This window comes from Phasianus colchicus, chromosome 20 (assembly GCF_987193195.1).
Source record: "Phasianus colchicus chromosome 20, bPhaCol1.hap1.1, whole genome shotgun sequence".
Lineage (NCBI taxonomy): Eukaryota > Metazoa > Chordata > Aves > Galliformes > Phasianidae > Phasianus > Phasianus colchicus.
The window spans coordinates 4,287,602-4,309,253 of NC_143455.1; the positions used below are offsets into that span (position 1 = coordinate 4,287,602).

The following is a 21,652-nucleotide window of genomic DNA, read 5'->3' on the forward strand; positions in this document are numbered from 1 at the left end:
CTGCTCACATCACCTTTCCGGATTTATCATTTTAATGTTCTCTGGGCCACCGAGCCCCACAGCTGTAAATTAATTTTTAAAGTAATACAGGTTCTAAAACTTCCATCTGCTTTAATGAGCTTGGGGGAATCCTGTTGTATTAAAAAACATGCATGCAATTATTTTTCCATCTCGGGCTTCGCCATCGCGGCACCGCTCAGCGATGACATCTCCTTCCCCTCTGCAAAGCATTTCCCAGTGACAACGTGGCACCGGGTCCTGGTGGAGGGGACATCTTTGTGGATCATTAGCACGTCCCTGGGCGCCTTCCCAGTCACCTTTCCATCCATCCAGTTCTGCATGGTGGAGTTACGAGGTGGTAATGAACAGCCCGGCGCCTGGAGGTGCCACGTGAACCATTCGAACCGCCTGATTTCTGGAGGGAAAACCCCATGCAAAACTGAGATGCTGTTTGTTTTCACTGCCCTCTGTGCCTGTTTTTAAATATTTGCTCACGGTAGTTCAGGTTGGTTTTTTTATTTTATTATTATTATTAGCAATTAGCCTAATAAGCCACCTTTCCATTGCTCCACATGTAGATTAACCACTTCAGAGAGTACAAAATAAACATTTTGCAATGCGGGCATGTATCTGCTGGAAACGATGAGTAACCTGCTTCCACAGAGACCCAGTCCTCCCAACGTCGGGGCTTTGCTCTGATCATTAGCGCCCGTGTTGGCTTTTTTTCTTTCATTTCCCTTAAGACAGCTTCTTACAGCATTCGTTAACCTGAATTTTGAACACAATTAATTCTTGTTTAGGCAGCGCGTTCAGAATGACGTTCGTTATGAGCATCAAACAGCAGCCTGGGAATGTGTGACTTCGGCGTGATGCATCAGCTCTCAGAAGGTGCACCCCCACAGAGATCACACACAGGTGAGCAACAAGCACAGATCTCAGCTGTCACATTGCAGATGAGCACACGAGAAGTTTGTCCTTCTGCACGGCCGTGGCATTTGGGTGAGCAGCGGTGCTGATGGGGCCGTGCGGAGCAGCCTGGTGCTGCCTGGTGCTGCCATGCATTGCAAAACATTCCTTCTGTCTTCTTTCCCAGTATGTGCAGAGCCTGAAGGAGCTTTGCATCCTGCTGTGGTAAAAGTTGTTTCCCAAACCAAGCGAAGGTCAGTGGGAAGAAGAAGGTGTTAAGGGCACAGGAGCCTGAGATGTCCGGTAAATCAGGAACAAGGAAATCATTTGTGCTGGTTCCAAGCACAGCCACTCCTGCAGGAAAGCAGAGGTTTTGGCACAGCAGCTTGGATTTCAGGCTGATTTCTGAGCAACCAGAGCTACTCAGTGGTAGTTCAGAGGGCACAGAGCACCTCTGCAACCAGCAGAGCCACGCAGCTTCAGCCCTGGGCTGACAGCACCCCATGCAGCAGGTATGGGGGTGATGGATTTGGTGCTCAGTGCTTCCCCTTGTACCCATTTGGATGGCTGTGATGGAGGGCTGCAGATTTCCATCCAGCAAAGAGCCACTGTGTTTCCTTCCAGCCATCACCACGAGGCTGCTACACATAACCTGTCCTAAACTGTGCATGGATGATTTATAGTGCACTTTCTCATGCAAATGGCATTAATAGGCTGTCACACGTAGGAGAAGATGCTGGAAGATTACTGAAAGCTGCTGCACTTCAAATGTTTTGGGAGGAAATAATGCCTTATGAATGTGATCTGCAGAGTATCTCTGCCCACAGGGGCAGGTCAGGAGGGAGCAGCTGAAGGCTGCATTGCTGCATTGTGCACTGAGCACAGTGGGGCTCCAGCACAAAGCCACAAGGGTTGGTTTAACGTGTCTCAGCACACTCTGGGCTCAGGCAGCTCTGCTCTGCTGAGTTTGGGATCGGGCTGCAGAGAGAACCCAACCCACACCAACCCTGTCTAATTAGTGGAACATATTTACATGTGTAAAACTCTCCTGTAGTCCTCGTAATGACTAATGCATAATTATGCACAGACAAATCCCCACAGCAAACACAAATATTTTTGTTTGGTTGATCTCAGGAGAGCCCAGCAGTGTGTCAGGGCTGCACTGTGCATCCCAGCTGAGACAAGTGGGTGCCTGAGGCCATGCAACCCCATGGCCATACCAACCCCATGGCCATACCAACCCCATGGCCATACCAACCCCATGGCCATACCAATCCCATGGCCATATTAACCCCATGACCATATTAACCCCATGGCCGTACCAACCCCGTGGTCATGCCAACCAAGGCCATAACAACTCTATGGCCATAACAACACCATGGCAATACCAACCCTATGGTCATGCAAACCCCATAGCCATCACAACACCATGGCCATAACAACTCTATGGCCGTACCAACCCCATGGCTATACCAACCCTATGGCCATGCAGCCCCACAGCTATGTCAGCCCCATGGCCATAACAATCCCCTCGCCATGCAGCCTCTTTGTGCTGCACCAAGAAAGGCACTTTTCGGTCAAAACAAAGTATTTTGCAGATTTATCCCAATTTCACAGAAATATCAGGCTTTCTCCAGGTTTGAGAAACATCCCCAATCTTTCTGTGACCATACAGGATGAGAAGCCTTTCCAATCCAAATCCCAGTGTCAGTCCTAGCCCCAGTCCGAGTCCCAATCCCAGTTCCAGTCCCACCAGGAGCTACCAAGATTCTGATCTCTCTCCATGCCATCTTAGCTATGGCACCTCCAGTGATGAATTCATCACTTAGGCAATGACTTTTCTCCTAAAATCCTCTTCAGGGAACAATTTTCCAATGTCGGATACGGTGACTAATTGATAACTTTCTTTAAGGGGACTGCATGATAACTTTCTTTAAAGCCGTATATTATGATCAGCAGGTTTTCAAAGGAACATGCTGCTCTCTTAATTCTCACCTTCATTATTTTAATACCTCTGTAAAATGGATTTCTAATGGTTCCATATTGCCATAAAACTTTAGGGATGGTGGGTGGGTGGTGATAAATTCTTTGCCATCCCAGCGGCTCTGTGAGTGGTGTAGGGAGCAGGGATGGATTCTAAGGAGCAGCTGGGTCCTGGCTTAAGGCTGTGCCTATCAGCACTGCAACCTTCCCTGGTGTGACCCCATCCCATTTCCTTGAGCACCCTATAGAGCTCTGTTAAACAGTATAACTGGTATCTGTCTCACACAATTCCCTGTGTCTCACTACTACCCCAGGGATATATCCTATCAGGAAGGCAGAAGATACCGCAGGTGCAATCCTACCCCAAATATGGGGAAATCTGTGCAGCACAGTCATCCCAATAGTAGAGCATTTTCACCCTGAGATCCCAAGGCATGCCAAAAATGGACACTAGAACCATAGAGTCATTGTATTGATATCACCCCTTCAAAATATCCTTTGCCAGCAAAGCAAACTCTGTCTCTAATTTAATCAGAGAAGGGAAGAAATGGGTGTTATGGGCAGCTGGAAATGCAGGGAGTTGTTGGAGAGTTCCTATGATGACCTTCAAAGGTCCCTTCCAACTCAAATGATCTTATTTTTTGTCTCCCAGGTCATTAGGCCATACCAACTCCTGTTTGTCCTGGACATGAATGCAGGGGCCCAATAATTGCTCAGCACTGAACGTTGCCACTTTGGCACCTTTCAGCACCTGGTGTAAAAAGGAGCAGGGCACGAGGCTGGATGCATGGGCTGCTTCATTGCTGCCTTCTGAGCTCAGCTACCCGGGTCACTGATGGGGCCCTGCTGCAAAATCCCACTGCAAAGCAGTGTCTAAGGATACCAAAGAAGGAAAAGAGCTCTGGTGCTCCCCGTGCACACATGAGGTGCTATGAGATGAAGACAGAACCCAGTTTCTCCTCTCCTCCAGAGCACCCTCTAGGGCCAGGGCTCTGCCCCTCCATTCAGGGCACGCTGTGTGTGATGTTAAGCAGCGATGGATAACAGGCAGAATGTGTTATCACAGCTGCTGTGTGCCACAGCACGAAGGGGAGAGCTGTGCTCTCCTTGCTCGCTGCTTGGCCTGGGGACATTCATGTTCTTGTTTATACAATAGCTCTGCTCCGAGAGCAGGAATAAAACATACCTTGTTTTCCCCTTTCCCAGATGCTGTTTAGCATCGTGCTACATCTCCCCATGGGAAATGCAGGTTGGAGCCTCTCAGGTTGGGGGGGGGGGGGGGGGGATTGAATCCAGATGTTGCATTGCTGGGCAGCAATGGGTTATTGTGCAGAAGTGGTAGTGTACGTAGCTCCCTTCACATCCAGGTGCATAGAGAAAATGTAGGTGCGTGTTTGTAGAGACATGCTTTTATCTCTTACCCCAAAACATAGACCAGCTCCAAATTTCAACAGAAAAATACAGAAATCAAAAGAGTTTGGTGAAGTAATTTGCTTCGGCCACGTAAACCTTCCAGGTATCATCCTGTAGGATTTTTGCTCAGAACTGATGGGCACCCTTGTTTTGGGGCAGCTGCTCCTCAGGGCTCAGCCCAAGGCACGTTGCCAATGGACACCCATGCAAATGTGCCCAGATTGCAAAAATGGGGCAAAGCACTGCGAGTAGATCAAAGCAGGGAAATGTAACACAGAGCTCTGTGTTTAATGATGAGCAGCTCAGGTAAAAGGGAATAATTGCATTACTAGAGAGAACTTTTACAGGTAGTATTTTGGGGCCGTGGTGCGTTGGGGGCAGTGGGTGCTGTATCAGCAGGTGAGGTCATGTCACACTTCTGATTGTGCCACGTGAATGCATTGGTGCATAAATCACTCTCAGGTTTGCTCTGCCCTGCCGATGCGGGGTCTGCAGCCTCTTGGCATCGCCGTGCTGGGAGATATCGGTGTGTGCGAGCAGCACGAGCCCCGCTGTGCAATGCTGCTCGGTGCTGGCGCTGCTGCTGGCACCATGTGGGCTCCCTCCAGCGGCCGTAGGACAGCCCCGGGGTGCCCGGTGCCAGCCCTGTAGGGACCGTGCAGAGAGAAGGGCTGAGGGAGTGCAGGAGGACGGCCCCGAGCAGTGCTGTGCGTGCATACGTGTGTGCGGTGCACGGGCAGATGTACGCGGTGCGTGTGTGCACGGTGCATGTGCACATCTGTGCACCAAGTGCATGTATGTGTATGCAACACCTATGCTGTGCATGCATGGAACGGAGCTGCAGATGCATGCAGATCCACGCACGCACGGCTCCAGCTGCTCGGTGCCAGCTGTGTGCGTGTTGCTCCCTGCAGCTCCGGGGTGCAATGGGCCCAAGCATCACCCCTCCCACCACCCCCACCCCGACAGCACTCTGTGCACCCCTCCCACTTTTTGCAACGTGCTGCTTGTTGGGGGGTGTGTGTAGTGATGCACCGACGCCTGCTTGAAATATATATATTTTTAATATATAAACGGGCACGAAAGCCCATTTGCATGGAGTGTTAATGCACAATCGGCCATGGCACCACCGGGGTGGGGGGAAAAGGGGATGAACGCATGGACCGCTGGTTGTTATGAACGCGCTGTACCCGTTGGCACAGCCGCTGTTCGCACGGGGAGAAGCACGCGAATGCGCCACTGCCTCTTTGCACGGGGGGGGCTATAAAAGCACTGCTACCCATTCGCTCCGATGCCTGTTTGAACGGGGAGGGAGGGGAGGGCAGCCTGCCGTGCACACACCAACCTTAATTTGCACGGCGGGGGCTGTGCACGCACCGATAGCCGTTTGCACTGCGGGAGGGGGGAGGGGAGGGGGTGGCAGAGCTGCGCGCACCGCACCGCACCGCACCGCACCGCTCGCACGGACCGCGCGGCTCCTTCCCCCCCCTCCCCCCACCCCCTGGGCAGGAGCTGAGCGCGGGGGGGGGCGCGAGGAGGGGTGGGGCGAAGCCACCCGCTCGCGCCGCTCTTTGGCTGCGGCCGCGGCGCTCATTTGCATGTGGCGGGGGCTCCCCTGTCACGTGGCTGCGCGGGGCGGAGGATCGGGGCCCGTTGAGGGGAGAGGCGGGGGGAGGGGGGGAGCCGCACTTCCTGTTTGAGAGCGGCGCTGGGCGGGGCGGGGAGCGCGGCGGAGCCTCCCCGCGCTCTCGCGCTGCCCGGCGCGGCTCTTGTCAGTTAGCAACAAAATGGCCGCGGCGGCAGCAGCTGTGCTCCCGAGGACGGCGGCGGCGGCGGAGGTGGCGTCCGAATCGGCGGCGCGGAGGAGCAGCGGGGGCCCGGCTCAACAGCACTGAGCGGACACCGAGAGCGAGCGGCGGAGCGCGGCCCCCACCCGCTGCTGCAGCCCGGCCCGAACCCCCGCCCCGGGGGCACCTCCGCTGCGCTCCCCCCCCCCCCCCCCCCCCCTCCGGAGGGACTCCGCCGGATCCTCCCCTCCCGCTGCTTCCTGCGGGGCGGCCCCGCGGTGCGGATCGTCCCGGGAGGGCGCAGCGAACGCCGCTCCGGGCGTTGCGCGGGGGGGGGTCCTTTTGCGGGACCGTGCCCCGGCGGGCCGCGCTTTATTTCGCTGATTCGATTCTCCTGTTTGTTTGGGTTTTTTTTTTTTGTTTTTTTTTTTTTTGATTTGCACTTTTCACCTCCTCAGATGCCCCTCCACGCGGACTGAACCCACCGGGACGCGGCAGAGCCCCTCCCGACCCGGTTCGGATCTTCGCTGCAGCGCGGACCGTGCGCGCCGGGCACGGACTGAGCCGCGCTGCGCTCCGCCGGGAGCCGCCGCTGCCCCGCGCCTCCGTGCGCGTCCTCCTCCTCTGTGCCGTTGTTTTTTTCTTTTTTTCTTTGAGGGGGTGTCGACAAACGACGACGGCAACAACAACAACAAAAACTTCATTTTTTTTCTTTAATTATTATTTTTTGGCCGTGTGAGATTTTTTTTTTCGCATCGATTCGTGAAATTACGGGTACAATTACAGAAAGAGAGGGAAAAAAAAAAAAACAACCAACCAACCACCAACACAACAAACAACCTTTAAAATAAGAAAGGAACGCGTCAGTCAGACCCCTCCATCGTAGACGACATCCCTGTTCGTTTCCTCACAGCGAGACCGAACCGAAAGCTGCCAAAGAGCCCCGCACAGAGCAGACCACAAGGTGAGGGCGCCGGGCTGTGCGGGACCCGCGGGGCTCAGCGCTGTGACTGCGGCGGACGGAGCGTTGTTGCGGTGCGCTGTGTGCGGCTCGGCAGCCGCGGGTTCGAATCCCGGGGGCGGTGACTGAGCCCCGGGGGTTGCGGTCGTCGCGTTGGTTCGTATTGAAGGCTGATCCCATAATGTGTTGCAGGGCTGGTTATGGGAATTAATTGCTAACTTTAGAGTTCACTGCCTTTCTCTGCATACGGTCCTAGTCGTACTTCCTGACTACTTGATCACCATGTAGATGCGAGGCCGCTCGTCCCGCAGCACCACGGCCTGTTTAAATTTAGCCGTAATCCTTATTACGTCATGGCCTTTCTGCTGCAGAATTCTCCCTCCCTCCCGCAGCCGTCCGCCTCGGAGGGGTTACGCCGGGCGCGTAACGCTGCGCGTACGGACGGATTTACGCCATCCGCGTAGTGCGGTTACGCCGCCCGCGTAGCGCTGTGCTGCGCTGCGGCCCCGGGCATCGCTTGGCCGCGGTGCGGAGCTGCGCACCGTGCGGGCGCTCCCGGCCCGGCCCCGAGGAGGAGTGTTCGGTCCCAGCTGGGATGGCGCTGCCCGGAGCCTGGAATTGTGGTTGGAAAACCTGCCGTTTGTCTTCGTTTTAGGTTTTATTCATTTCTGCGATGAGTCTTTCCTATTAATGAAACAACTTGTGGTTTTCCTGACTTCCATCGTCTTTTGTTTACTCTTAAAGGAAGCGGTTCTGGCCTTTTGTAGTCGGGCCTTCTAAGACTTTGACATTTCCTAAGCATGAAAGCGTATTTGGGCACAAAAATGCTTCTAAGGTGGAGCACTCAGAGCTTCCAAGTTCCGTACTTTGCCAAGCAGTAACAGCGAACCGGGGTTAGGCTGAAGGCTTTGCCAAGCACAGCATCTTCCCGTGTCCCCAACTGTTGGTTAGCCTTAACCTTAATACTACACCTTAAGAAGGTGTAGTGTTACAGCAGCCTAGGAGGATAGGAAAGAAGGATTTTATTTATGCTTTTGGTTCCCTTCATTCAGAAAGGACTCTTCATCCCGGTGGGGGTTTGCTGCCTGCTGTCAGCTCGGGCTGACCTACAATTCCCAGTCGGTTCACAGCGAGGTGCAGCTCCTCTCTTCAGTGGCCATTTGGTATTAAAACCCAGCAGAAGGGTTTGGTTTCGGTTTGAGTTGCGAAGCCTTAACCAAGAGCCGTGTATGTGGGAACGGGTAATATGTTAACTTACATTTATTTCCTCCTAGCAGCTGGCCTCACCGAGATAAACAAGCGCTTTTCCAAATGCTGTCATCTGGCCCTTTTCCAAAACAAGCTGAAGGAGGAGGTCAGGGGTGGAGCCATCCTTTGCTTTAGTAAAAAGAGGCTTTCATTTGGAAAGAATTGCTGGATAGTGTTGGCTACCGGACCTGCAGCTTTAAAAATAAAATACTCAAACCTTTAGGAAGTGAAGCAGTCTGTTCCTCATCTCTTAATGCATGTGCTGCTGCTGTTGGAAGGTATAGCAGCTTGAAGGTAGAATTCACGTTGCTTGTTTTGCTAAATAATCAGTGCCCTATGTAAGACTTTGAACATGAGAAGTGAGCGATTAAACATTTATCATCTTTGGTTACAGTGGAGATGTGCAACACAAGGGCTATTGTTTTAATTGTTTAAAATTCAGATGACAAGATAATGGTAATACCATTAGAAGGTTTCCCTTTGGCCTAGAAGCTGCAGGTAGGAGCCTGTCGATCCTTTGGTATTAAAGATGAATGATAAGGAAACCTCTTAAATGCCTGTGACGCTGCAGTCGAGCCAATTTAGCATCAGCTGATGCCTTCTAGTGATAATGGCTTGGGGTGTTCAGCTGCGTTATGAAGATATCAGCCACAGCAAATAGTGTTAAGAAGAGAAATACACTTTATTGAATGGAAAGGTGATCCAGAAGTGACAATAAATAGCGTTATTAAATGATCTGTGTGCTTTGCACGGTCTCTTCATTGGTAAATGCTGGTGGTACAATCAAAGATGGTTCTTGAGGCGTGAAAGCAGAGGAATCAAAGTATTATTTGATCTTCCTTTAGGATTCTGAGCTATTTATGAGAAACGTCTACCAAAGACACGGCTTAGTTTTACATCTTAATTACTGGATGTAGATAGACCTTTGCTTGTGTTATCACTGCTTAGTCGTGATCAACATCACTTGGATTCCAACGAGCAGCTCTGCGTTTTGTGAAACCTCATTGGTGTGCAGTTTCCTGCTTTGGCACTAATGCATTTTAATGTCTGCCGCACGAGATAAAAACGTCTGAGTTTGGTCACAGTAACAAACTGCCTCCTCCTGCACAGACTGCTTACAGAGCAGCTTCAAATGATATCAGAGCTGCTATCGTTTGCTGAGACTGCAGCGGCAGTTCAGAACGCGCTGCTGATTCTTTTGTCTTTTTTTGGAATCACTTTCTTCGTGCAGGAGCACTGAATTTCACCGCAGACATCTGTGAAACGGCTCGATGCGATTTAAGTCTTCAGAGCAGCAGGAATCGACCTCGGAGTTGGTTTTGCTCTTAGCTCTGGATGTGAAGCAGCGCCGTGATTTCTCAGTGCTGTATTCCCAGCCGTAGTTGCAATTCAAGCTCATAAAACATTAGAAGCTTTGGCGGCAGCGAGGGCTGCGTTCTGGATGTCTTCCCCATGGGTTTACAGCCAAGGATGGCTCGAGAGTGAGAACAGTTATCTGTGCTGCAGCAGTGCTGGCTTATGGCTGCGTGCCCAGATTGTCTAGCTTTGCACACAGCTTGATGGTTTGCCTTTGAGGGCTGTGGAGGTGGAAGTCGTTTGTAATAAACAGCTCTCTGCAGTTTGCTTCTGAAACGCACGTTCGTTTAAAGGATTGAGAACTACATTGACTTAGATTTCAATCAGGAGATTCTGTTTCAGAAGCTCGCTTATGAGAATTCACTTTTGTGGATGCTCCATCCCTGCAGGCATTCAAGGCCAGGCTGGACGTGGCTCTGGGCAGCCTGGTCCTGAGGTTGGCAACCCTGCACGCAGCAGGGGGTTGAAATTAAACAGTCATTATGGTCCTTTTTAACCCAAGTCGTTCTGCGATTCTATGAAATGGGAACGGTTGTTTTTTTGCCTTGTATTAAAATAGGTGATGTTTATCCCACGTCTGTGTGTGTGTTTGCTTTCTTAGCAGTAAGCACTGAATTGCTGGAGACTTTTCTTTCATTTGGGAGGAAGATTGACTCGTCAAGTCGGTTGGCATCCCTTTGTGTAATTAAGCCCCAGATAAAAATATGTCTATAGGTCTCGAAATAGTTATCATGCGACTACCAGCTGGAGGAAGAGAGCCCTCACCCCAAGGGGAAAAAAACCACCTTGGGCTATGGAGTGCTTAGTGTGTGCCCACAGGCATCTTCTGCAGGCAGAGCTGTCCTGAATTTTTCTTAGTTTCTTGTTAGTGAGGTCTGCATGCATTTTCCCATAGTGACTTCCCAAATGCATCACAGGGAGCGCCTGTGTTAGGATCTGGGCAAGAAAATCCCCCCCCAAATGGCATGTCTGGTTCTCCTTAGCTGCACTGGTTTTCCTCCTCTTCCCCTTCCTGTGTTCAGCCTGCCTGTTTTTGCTGGAAGCTTAGGCTTTTCTCAGCAGTGCTGCTGTTGCAGGACTTCCTCGCAAAAGCAGCGGAGAGGCAGAACTTTTATCTGGGGCTGGATGTGGTGCTGGCTGTGCCTTGGGTGCTGCGCTGCGTGGTCAGCGTGCGCTCATATCAATAATGAGTTCAGACTGCCTGCTCTATTTTAAGCACAGCCTGATGCTGTGCGTGGTCTGACTGGGGCTCTTAGTTCCTCAGAATCCCAGAAGGTTTCTATGGCTGATACTAATTTCGGATGCTGACAGCGGGGGTGTTTTTCAGCAGTGGTTATTGGCGAACAGCAGAGCAGCAGTGCGGTGCTTCATTGCAAACCACCGTAAGCAGGAAGCAGCTCAGTGGTGCTGAGAAGAGCAGCTGCACAGCTGGGTCAGTGCTGCCATTTTGCTGGGCTCTATTCCTGTGCCATTGGCTGAAAACCAGAGCAGGTATTTGGTATTGCTTGCAATGTTTCTGACAGCTCAGGATATGTTTGGAAGAGTAACTTTGTAGATGTTCTTCTTTATGTTGCTACCAAGTTAGGAGGCGTTGGAAAGCTTTGCAACCCTGCAGGTGCTGTGTGTTGGGAAAGCCAGCCTGCAGGATGCCTTCTGAGCCTTCCACTGCTGTCATTCTGTCCACCTGCAGGTCTCAACGTTCCTCTTCTCTCAGTATTTCTAATGAGTTCCAAGCTTCCCTAATGCAGGAGAATTGCTTCTAAAAGGCATACCTTGGTTTCAGCCCCATTTTCAGCTTTGAAATGAATGTTTCACTCAACAGCTTCTTTTCTACCCAGGCTGCAAAATGAAAGATACCCCATATCTGCACGTCTAGTCCTTCTTGTCTCCATCTTCGGCTGTGTTCTGTCTTGGTCTTGGTTTGTGACGCTGCAAAAACTTCCTGTTAATTCAGAATAACCCACTGGCCTAAGAGTGCTCATCACATCTGTCTGTAATGTACCCCTTCATTTTCCTGCTTGTGAAACAGTTTGGTTTCTCTTTGTGGTGTTAGGTGATATATATAGTGAAGAGGTCTGTCTTCTTAAGCCATTTAAAAGCTATAGCGTGTTGTGGTACAGGAGAAGAGCCTACTTGTGGCAATTTAAATGCTACAGAATACTTTGTAGTATGCTGATCATCAAGTGTGGGTGTCCAATCCAGGTGTAGAACTAAATCTGGTCTGTGATTGCTGCGGTCAAGAGAAGATTGCTTAGAAACAGCAGGGTAAAAGAGCTTAGTGAAAGTATGATAGAATTACTTCTCCAGTAGTTATTCTTCTAATCAAGCTTTCTGAAGTCCTTTGCTTTTGAAAACAGCAATCCCAAGTCTCATCTCGCTGGGCACCAAGAATACATTGCTTTTCATATTGTGCTACACTGAAGCAGAATATTTGAATAAAGCAATGGCTGTATTACTGGGTGGATCCATTGCAATTTGCTTCATAAAATCAATTTTTTTTTCCTAATTGCATTTGTGAAGATAAGACATTCTTCACACGTTGGTGGAAGAACTGTTAAGGTGACAACAGAGCCCCATGTGTTTGGAAGCAGGTGAGGTAGGTGATAGGTGTTGGTCTGTGCGTCCGGATGCTGATCCGATGCTCTGATAGCCCAGCTGTACTGAAATTGTCCCCTCTGTCAGCACCCAAACAAGCAGCACTCATCTTTCTGGAGTCCTGTCTGCATCTACTGAACAGATAATACAGGCCTTTTGAGTGTGGGAGGGCTGCTCTGAAAGTAATGCCTCCTACTGTTTGATGTTGGCCCGCACCGTTGGAAGCACATGTTGGTGATACAGAGGTTGAACCTTCCCACCTGTAACCCACTGCGTTTGGTTGCTGTGTGACAGATGGCAGCAGAGGAGCAATCTAACATCTAACATGGAAGCACGTGAAGCAAACGTGGAATCGAATTCTTCTGTGAAGAAAAAATGGCACCCACTGCCATTGAGGTTAACGAATGGAGACCAGGCGGTGGGTGTGAGCACAGCCAGGCAGAGTGATGCATTTTGGCAGTGGTGACAGAAACGGTGGTCACCTCCCCTGAGTGTGACATGCAGGCTCTTGTTCATCATTGGAGAAAGTGCACAGCTGATGGTGGTGATGGTGTTGCAGAACAGTAGCTGAGAATTTGCTCTACCAAATAATGCTCTCGTGCTCTTTGGATGGAGCAACCAATGTATTTCTGAGAATATTTGCTCCCTTGGGCATTTTATAGACTAGCTGAAGGCGTGAAATGGTCATTGCAGAGATGATGATTCACTATAAATTGATTTCTAAAGTGGTGGTTACTGCAACTGGGAGCAGTTTGGTTCCCTAGTGGAGAGGCTGTTCGTTTGCTTGGTTGAAACATGGTGATAATCCGTTCTGATGGTGGGTCTGATATTCCAGTATATAATAAAAATGCCGAGTTCAGCTGTTAATTGAGTACTTGATAGATTTATCATTGGCAGGAATTGGTAGCCAGATGCTTTTATTATAGAAAGTGGTGGAACAGAGAACTTCTAAACTTAATGGAAAGGAGGATTACTCGTTCAGCAACGTGCTGCAACTGAAGATGCAGTGGAACAGCAACTAAACTGATTCAAAATGTATTTAAGTTGAGCAAAATAGTCACGGAGGGCAATGTTTTGGTTTTTGTAGTTAAACGCTAGGGATGTATTAATACAAAAACAAGTAATTTTTTTCATTTGTGTTTAAACTCCCCCATATTTGCAGTGTGCAGTTTTCGAGCGCAGTTCATTAGCCTGTAGTATGTTTTGTCTTCCTTTGCTCAGATCAGATTTGGTGTTAACCTCCTGCGGAGAATTCCAGGACCCCTGACATTTTATTGTGACTCTTGATTAGCTCACCAGGGTTCCTGCTAAGAATTCTTCTTTCATTCACTTGATAAATTGAATTCCCTATTCACAGTGCCTTTAAATAGAACGGTATTTGGAAAACTCGGAGACAACAACTTGAATGTTCAATGAGCTCTCCCAACAAGTGTGAAAATGCAGAAGGAGGAAATTAAGGGCTTGTAGTCTGAAATCTTTTAGGGGAATAAACATGTTATGAGAGCATATAGCTCTGTCTTAGTGTTCCCTTTGGTCTTGCTTCCCTCCTGACTTCTACAAGAAGGGGTGCTGTTGATGCCTGCTTTCCCTTTTTCACCTCATCTCATGCTGGTGATCCCTGAGTTGTGTTGTACCATTTGGAGCCCTACTGGATGAAAGATGGCATAGTTGTTTATTTCTGAGCCCCAGATCTTGAGGTCCTGAGCAGGCTCTGTCCTTCTGGTCCCCCATCAGCCCTGCCTGCTGTCCTGGTGCCACGTGCCAGCTCTGGCTCTTCTTTCAGCTGGGCAAGGCAGAGGTGCAGGATGCCATCTCCCAGGACTGCCTTCTGTAGGCTGCTGTGGCTCATCTGTGCAGTGGTTTTAATGCCACAGGAGTGGAAAGGGCCTCTGGGGATCACAGATGGGTGACAGCTGAGTCAGGTGACATGGCTACATAGCTGAGTGCTGCTGTGTGGCTGTGATGGAAGGCAGAGCTGAGGGCGCTGGAAACCTTAGGGGCAAAATGATGCGTCGTGTTAGCTGTGCAAGTGTACCTGTCATCTCTTTTAGCTGTGTTTGCATGAAGGAGTCCTGCATAGAAGCTGCGTTCTTTCTGACTGTTCATTGTCCCCTTCATCTGCCACCAAAGCCTGGTGATGCAGTGATGTGCTGCCTGGCTGCTCCAGCCCTGCTATGGAGAGATCAGCACACAGAGCCCAGAGCAGAAGATCTGCTGCTCCTGTTCTGTTCCCTGACCTCCTCCTCAGCTGTGTCCACATGTGCTATGCTGGAAGTGCAGTGCTCTGACTTGTTCTTCAGGTCCTGCCAAACATCTGAGCAGCTGCTTGTCCACGGGTTGCCTCTGCTGCTTGGTCAGTTGATGGGTGATGTTTATTTGAGCAGCTGGCTGCTCTGGAGGCTTTGCCTCTTGTCACTGAGCTCTTCTCAAGCGTTTGCAGAAGACATGTAGTACCTGGAAGAGATGAGCACGTGCTGCTCTGCTGCTGGATTGCAGAGCTGTTCTCCATCGTGCATTATCTCCCAGGAGAACTATCTCTGTGCTGCTTGGTCTGCTGGTAAGTAGCACTGGCTGGGAGGCAGTGCTGCGAGGCTAAATCTAGTCAGGAACTAGACTAGATTAGAGGAACTGTTCCTAACATGTTTTCAAATGCTGATCACCTGCTTTGGGTGGTGAATGCAATGCGAGCGAGCCTTCTCGTTCTGGTTGGATGTGTGGCTGCCGTGTCCTCTGCACCCACAGTTCTGCTGTACAACTCCACCAGCGTTGCTTTACAGTGCTCAGTAATAAAGACCTGACACGTCAGTTGGGACGTTCTCATTGGAACTCTGGCAGTGATCCTCGAGAAAGTGAGAAAGGCAGCCTGTGGATGGAAAGCAAAACCCCAAAGCCCACAGCTGTGCGCTGGGACTGAGCAGTGCTGGTGCGTGGTCAGACCTCAGGCATCTGACCTGCTCCTTGTGGTCAGCCTGCATTCTCCGTCAGGAAAGCCTTTCTCTTTGAGATTTCCCCTGTGCTGGTTAGTAGAAGCTAAAACAGGGCCGGGTTGCTCCATGGTTTGTTCTATTACTTTGTTTTTAATCTCTAATTGAATGATAATTTCTGTTGAGTCTACGTTATTTTGATTCGAATTTAATTTGCTCTGATGGTTTGCTTCTATTATGTGTATATGAAGTAGGGTCACCAAAAGTTATTGTTGAGTGAACTGGAAACTGAAAGGCGAGCCTGGGTCCTGCAGTAAATAGCACTTGGCACTGTCCTCGAGGTGCTGTCACACTGGAGATGCTCTTTAACCAATGGTCCAAATTGGCACTGCTGGAGACACCAGCTGCTGGAGGTTGAGATGTCTTAGCAAGCATTCTTTTTCTTTTTTTTTTCACCTGATGGTGGGATTTCTATTGTAAAGGATTATTAACTCAGTCTCTTGGGCGACCAATAATCTGCCATAGTTTCAGTAAGGTATTTTAATTGAATGTGATGCTTTTCACATCCTGTTTTCAGCTAAACCTGTAGTGTTTGTTATTGTCTTCAAATGGCAGCTCCATTCTGCTTAAATTTCAGCAGTGAATTCAGTTATCTGTGCATGTCTTGCCACCTTAGTAAAGTGGGCTGTGATTTCAAGAAAGCCTGAAGTGGGGTGTGGGAATCAAGTGTAATCCCTCACAGTTATTGGCGGCTGTGGAGAAGGGTTCAGAGAGCATCAGAGACCTGGAGATACCCACCAGTACCCTGCACACGAATCAGCAGACAAAACCAAATGCACACCAAGATGCCATAGAGCTGAAATTGCATTGTGCAGTCCATGGAAGAGCAAAGGCTGTCGTGGTTTGTTTATGCACAAGGGTCTTGATGGAGTTTCTGTGGCTTCAGAAGCCAGGATCCTGTTCCTGGTAATGATCAGTTTTGCCTTGTATGCTTCAAGATTGGTTGACCAGATACTGGGAAAACCAAAGTAGCAGACCCACAGTTAGCAGAGGATGATATTTTGATGTTTCACATGAAGGGAGAAGTCTTGTCAAGTCAAATTATGCACTAAGTATTGACAAATGCAGGACAGGGACGTAATTTAACAGTCAGAAGCCCCAAAGCATGGGATTAATAAATCATAAATGGAGGTCAAACAAATGCTCCTCAAGCTTCGTTTACGATTCCCTGCAGCGACACATTTTGCACCCAGACTTTCAAATTACAGGGTTTAGTTTCAAGCTGCGTGTTCATACCTGTGCATAAAACACATTATCAGCTTACCTTGTCCTCAGTGGTGTAGCTGATGGTTTCCCAGTTAATTCCTGCCGCACTGATGCTGAACATGGTACCCTGTGCTGCTGCTGAATTGCACTCTGCTGTAATTCAGACCACATCCCGGCTGTATCTGCTTCTCCTGAATTCTGTCTGGCTGAGTTTTGCAGCCTCATGACTTGATGTGTTGTGGAAGCTCACTGCACGCATTTTTCCAGCAGCGAAGTGATTAATAGAAGTACTGAATGCTGCTGGACGTGTGTGATGTACTGCAACCAAATCCATGGGATCTCTGCCTGCTTGGAAGGGGGAGTGCTTGACTGTGCCATAGTGTCACTCAGCCTGTGTTTCCTTACCCTGTTGTGTTGACTAAAGCACAGTGTTTTTCTTAAAAAAAAGCTGTACAACTTGCTTGAAAAGTCAATAAATTACATCTGTTGCATCTTCTTTTTTCCCTGTTAAAAATGCCTGTAGCTGTGCCATAGGGAAAACAACAAGCTGATTTGATGTAGCTTCTCTTCACAAGTCCTTGTTAGCTGTTAGTGATGTTGTTATCCCTTCCCCTTTGAAGTTGGAGGTGCAATCTTTGCCTCTTTGCCAGTCTTCTGGGCTGCTGCCCATCTCCTGCAGATCCTTCCAGGTAATCAGGATGACTTGGATACAGTTGTCCTGTGGTAAGTTACATCAGGCCCAGAGAGTGGGGAAACCGTCCTATTTCTCTTAAAGACTTTTAAAGCTGTTCTTACTTTTGCTGCCCCGTGTAGTTCCACCTTCTGTCAGTCCATAGGAGCTCACTTCAGAAGCTGGGCTGTCTCCCCAGGATCAGGAGCAGCACTGAAGGACCGTGCAATGGGATCCTTGCTTGGGGCTGGGTTCTCTGGCCGTTTATGGCCAGGAAGGCAGCAGGGGATGCTGCTGGCACTGCTTGGTATGTGCCCAGATGCTGCCCCTGGGCAAGCTATCAAACAAATTCTTCCTCTTGCTTGTTCCCAAAGCACTTAGCTTTGTTGTCACTTCTAATGTGCTAATTGATTATTGACTTTTTTACCTATGTTTGTTCTGGTTTGGTGTTCATTCTCATTTGGTCTGGTTTTATGGACTTCTTTCTTCCTTGAGGTGATTGGAGAGCTGGTCATTAAGGACCGCTCTGACTCCTCCCAATTAATGACTGAGCCTCGGTACCAAGGAGAAGCCTGCTGCTGGTTAAGCTCCTGCCAGCTCTTTGCCTTCTGCTGGGATCAGCTGCAGGCAGGTCACCGAGGGCTGGGCAGAGCAAGGATGAGGGAGGAAGCAGTGTGAGCAACGGGCTGATGAGGAGCCCTGGTTGATCCCTCTGAAACCAGGGGGCTGCTGGTGGCATGGGGCTCTGTCAGCATTCCTCCTCTGGGTTGGGGTGTCTGCATTCTCTTCTGGATTTGTCATTTCCAGGAAACAGCACCTGGCTCTTTTCTTCTGCAGCAGCGTTTCTCAGTTGTCCTGAATTGTTGCAGCCTGCCTTTCCAGTACCTGCTGCTTTTTATGTGTTCTTCCCCTATTTTGTTGCTGCCGTTTGGAACCAGATCTGCAAGAACCTTCTGAATGGTTTTGTGTCTGTGCTGTCCAAACCCCTCAGACTGGAGCTGTGTCACATGGAGGCACAGGCAGGGATGTACCTCTGTCCCATGGCTGGCCATTGCAGTGCTTCTGGATGAGGCATAGGACGGGTATAAGCTTACATGTAATGACATGGATCAGCCCTTGAAGTTTGCATCAGAATGCTGTATTCCCAAAGGGCTTCTTGCAGAATCCCGTTAGGATGTCAGGTTGGAGCAGTGCAGAATGCCAGCTGTGCTTTCAGACGTGAAAGCGATCCGGTGTCTGATGCCAACTAGAAAACTTTTCACTGGGCTCAAAAAAATCAACCTAGATTGGTTTCTTTTTTTTTTTTTTTTTTTTTAGGGGAAAAAGCAGACTTTCTGTAATGAGCACAGACTGACAGAAGGTAACCGTAGTTCTTGCAGGCTGTTCTGATACTGACCTGTCAGCTCACCTTCCTACTGCAGGAGAGCCTCCTCAGCTCGAGTGCTCTGCTGGAAGCCTGGATTTAGGCTCAGATTTATGAGCTAATTGCATTCTTTAAAAACAACACCAAAGTAAAACTGGGTTTTGCTCGTCAAAAAAATCTCCCGTGGCTTTGATACTTTGGGTCCGTTTTTATGAAAAAGGCAAGCTCATGCAAATATATCTGAAGATGCTTCTGCTTTAAATCATGAGCTTTGTATTCTCTTTTCTTTAGCATACTTCCTGTAATAAAGATTGAATCGTCACTCGGGAAGTAAAACTACAACACATGGCTTTTGACAATGTAATCGAACTTAATATAGCATTGTTTTTATTATTTTCCTGTTGTTTTGCTCGGGGATGACTAATTTCTGCCTAGAAGTGACAGCGAGCGTTGCCATCCCAGAGGCCACTTGGAGCTTTATTTCTATTTTAAGCATATTTAAAGCATATGTATTCAGAAGTGTCATTATGTAAATCACTCCTGAAAATTGAACTCCATTAAAAATTATAGTATCGTTTTCCGTGTTAATTTGAGGCTATTTTAAACTCAGAAATGAAATATAAAAAAAAAAAAACACACAGGTTTTCTGCTAGGAGTGGCACTTCTACCTCTTATGTTGTAATTGATTTGATAATACGGTAATAAAATACAGTGTATTTTTAATGAAGCAACGTGTTTGCTGTCCTTTGATTTAGAAAATCCTCTGGGATGCTGTGTTAGGGGTGGAGGGGAGGGAATGGCACTTTGTGCTCAGAGCAGCAGCAGCTTTGGGGGGCAGCAAGGTGGGAGCAGAGAGGTGTGCTGCTGAGTGCAGCGTGATTCAGGGAACTGAATGGGGGGGAAAAGACCTACCAGTAAAGTTGGGAAGCGTGTGATTTCATAGTTCAAAGGAAACTCGAAATTAAGGACTTTTTGAATTATTTTTTCCTGCCTTTTAAAACACTGCAGTGATTATTAAAAGGGATTTAACTGCAGTTGTGGTTTTCTGGAGTTGCTGTCACAGCACTGGTTTGCTGAAGTACCAGCAGGAGACCAAACTGTTTCCCACTTGGCTTGCTTCAGTCACCTGCTTTAACACGGGAGAAGGGCTGGAAGTTCCCTTGGTAGAAGCCTGGGAGGTGTGGGCTTTGTAGAGTGTGGTGGGACTTCGTTAGGGAGCGCTGGAAGTGCAGGGAGTGGATGCAGCTGCTTTGTAGTCACTGAAATCCGGGGGACTTCTGTTCTACTGAGCCAACGGGAAGAAAGTCACAGCTATTACGGTTTCAACTGTTTCTTTTGGCAGTATAAGTCATTTTTTTTTTTTTTTGTAAAGTTCTATGAGAGTCTGTATAAAGAGTCTGTTTAAAGCTGCCATTTCAAGTACCCATCTCAGACGCGATGCTAAATGCGCCGTGCGGATTCCTAGCTGCAGCTCTTGCAAGTGTGCCTTAAGCATGGGGCAGTGCAGTGTTTGGAACCACTTGGGAACTGGTGTGAATAAGGGCAGTTGTGTGGGCATCGAGTTTGTGGTGACGTGGGATGTGGTTGAGGTGCTTCAGGTCCTGCCTCCAGCTGTGCTGACCTCCCTGCTGTGCTGTGCTATGGCCATACCTGTCCTGCAAATACTTGGAGTGCCCTACTGTGTGTGCAAGGGCTGTGTGTGTGTGTTCAGAGCTGGGAATTGGCAATGGGACACTTGGTGTTTGGGTAATACGGATAGGAAAGCTGCTTTTGGATGTTGGGAGCGCTGTGCAGCTCTGCAAGCATTACGTATCTGTAATGGCCACAGCCTGTATTGTTGGGCGACTGGAAAAGCTGAAAATCAAATCATGCCTCAGAAGCTCTAATCCAATAAGAGCTGCAGTAGTTTCAGCCGATCAGAAACGGAGTCTTTTCAGAAGATCTGTAAGGCTGATAAATGATCAGGCTCTGAAGAGCTGACAAGGAAGATAAAACAGTTACTGCAAATAATTCATTTACTGCTTGTTGGTATTTGCTTGGCGGGGCGTTGCGGGGGATTCCTTGTGAGGGCTGTTCGGTGCAGCGATGGACAAAGAGGGCACAGAAGGGGAGGTTCAGGTGGAGGAGGTTCAGGTGCATGTCCTTGGTTTGGGGTGAATTCCTGCTTGGCTGGAGTTGGCATCTTTAACCAAGGTGCCCGTGGAAAAATGTTGTACAGTCATGCTCCAATCTATAGGATAAACAGAAAATAGGATAATTTGAATTAGTCCAGACTTTATTTTATGATTCTTTTTTTTTTCTTTCCTCTGGAGAACAAAAGTGATGCATCTGAGGAAAACAAGCATTTGATTTAAAAAAAACAAAACACTTCAGAAGTAATGTACTCGTGCGTAATCCTCAAGGTACATTGAGAATCACAGCATTAGGAAGCCAGCGTTAATTAGTTGGATTGGTGCTTTTTTTTTTCCCTAGCTTTAAGTCTTCTTTCCATACAGCATTAAGTAGAAATGGAGGAGAGGGGTTCCAAATCTATTATTTCAGAGTTTCCATCCCCTACTGTTTTAGTTGTTGCTCATTTTGGTTTGAACAGCTTTTTTTTGTGATGTTTTCTTTCCAGCATTAGAAGCAGCCCTTTTTAGAGATGCGAATTAGAAAGCTAACAACATTAGTATGGATTATTTGCCTTCCCAGGTAAATTTGATCTTACTGAAAAGCTCTCTCCACCCTTTATTCCCTCAGGGAGAAAGAGGAAGAAACACAAGAAGAGGAACATTTGATGGAAGAAAAGAAAAAGAAAAAGCAGGAAGAAAAGAAAAAGAAGGAAGGTGCTCAGAAAAAGGTTTGCTTTTTTCTTTTCTTACTGATGTATTCATTTACTTGTATCATATGGATACAGCTCTGTAACCTTTACTTTGACTAATTCTGACACCAGTGAGCAGCCCCATCAGCTCTGAGTGAGGCTGTGGGCTCAGAGCAGTTGTGACAGTTCATTAGCAAGCTCTGAGCTGTTGGCCATCCATGGATGGTGGTGGCTGCTTGCAGTGCTGCACGGCGTGCATGCTCCTTGTCAGCATCAGTGCACAGTTAGCTGCCTTACCCTAAATTGATGCTGGAGTGGCTGTGGGTTCCGAGGCCACTTCATCTTTTCTGTGGTTTGCATTCTCTTGCCTTTTAGTTATT

General features: G+C 48.7%; 1 protein-coding gene across 1 annotated transcript in view; it reads left to right on the forward strand.

Annotated features, from left to right (window-relative positions):
* Window positions 1-6,000: 6,000 nt before the first annotated feature.
* Window positions 6,001-21,652, forward strand: part of TNRC6C (trinucleotide repeat containing adaptor 6C) — an 86,702-nt gene continuing 71,050 nt past the window's right edge. Inside the window, exons 1-2 of the mRNA XM_090122058.1 lie at window positions 6,001-7,053; window positions 21,212-21,311. Coding sequence (XP_089978184.1) covers window positions 21,249-21,311 — 63 coding nt within the window. The 5' untranslated portion in view covers window positions 6,001-7,053; window positions 21,212-21,248. The remainder of the gene's footprint in view (window positions 7,054-21,211; window positions 21,312-21,652) is intronic.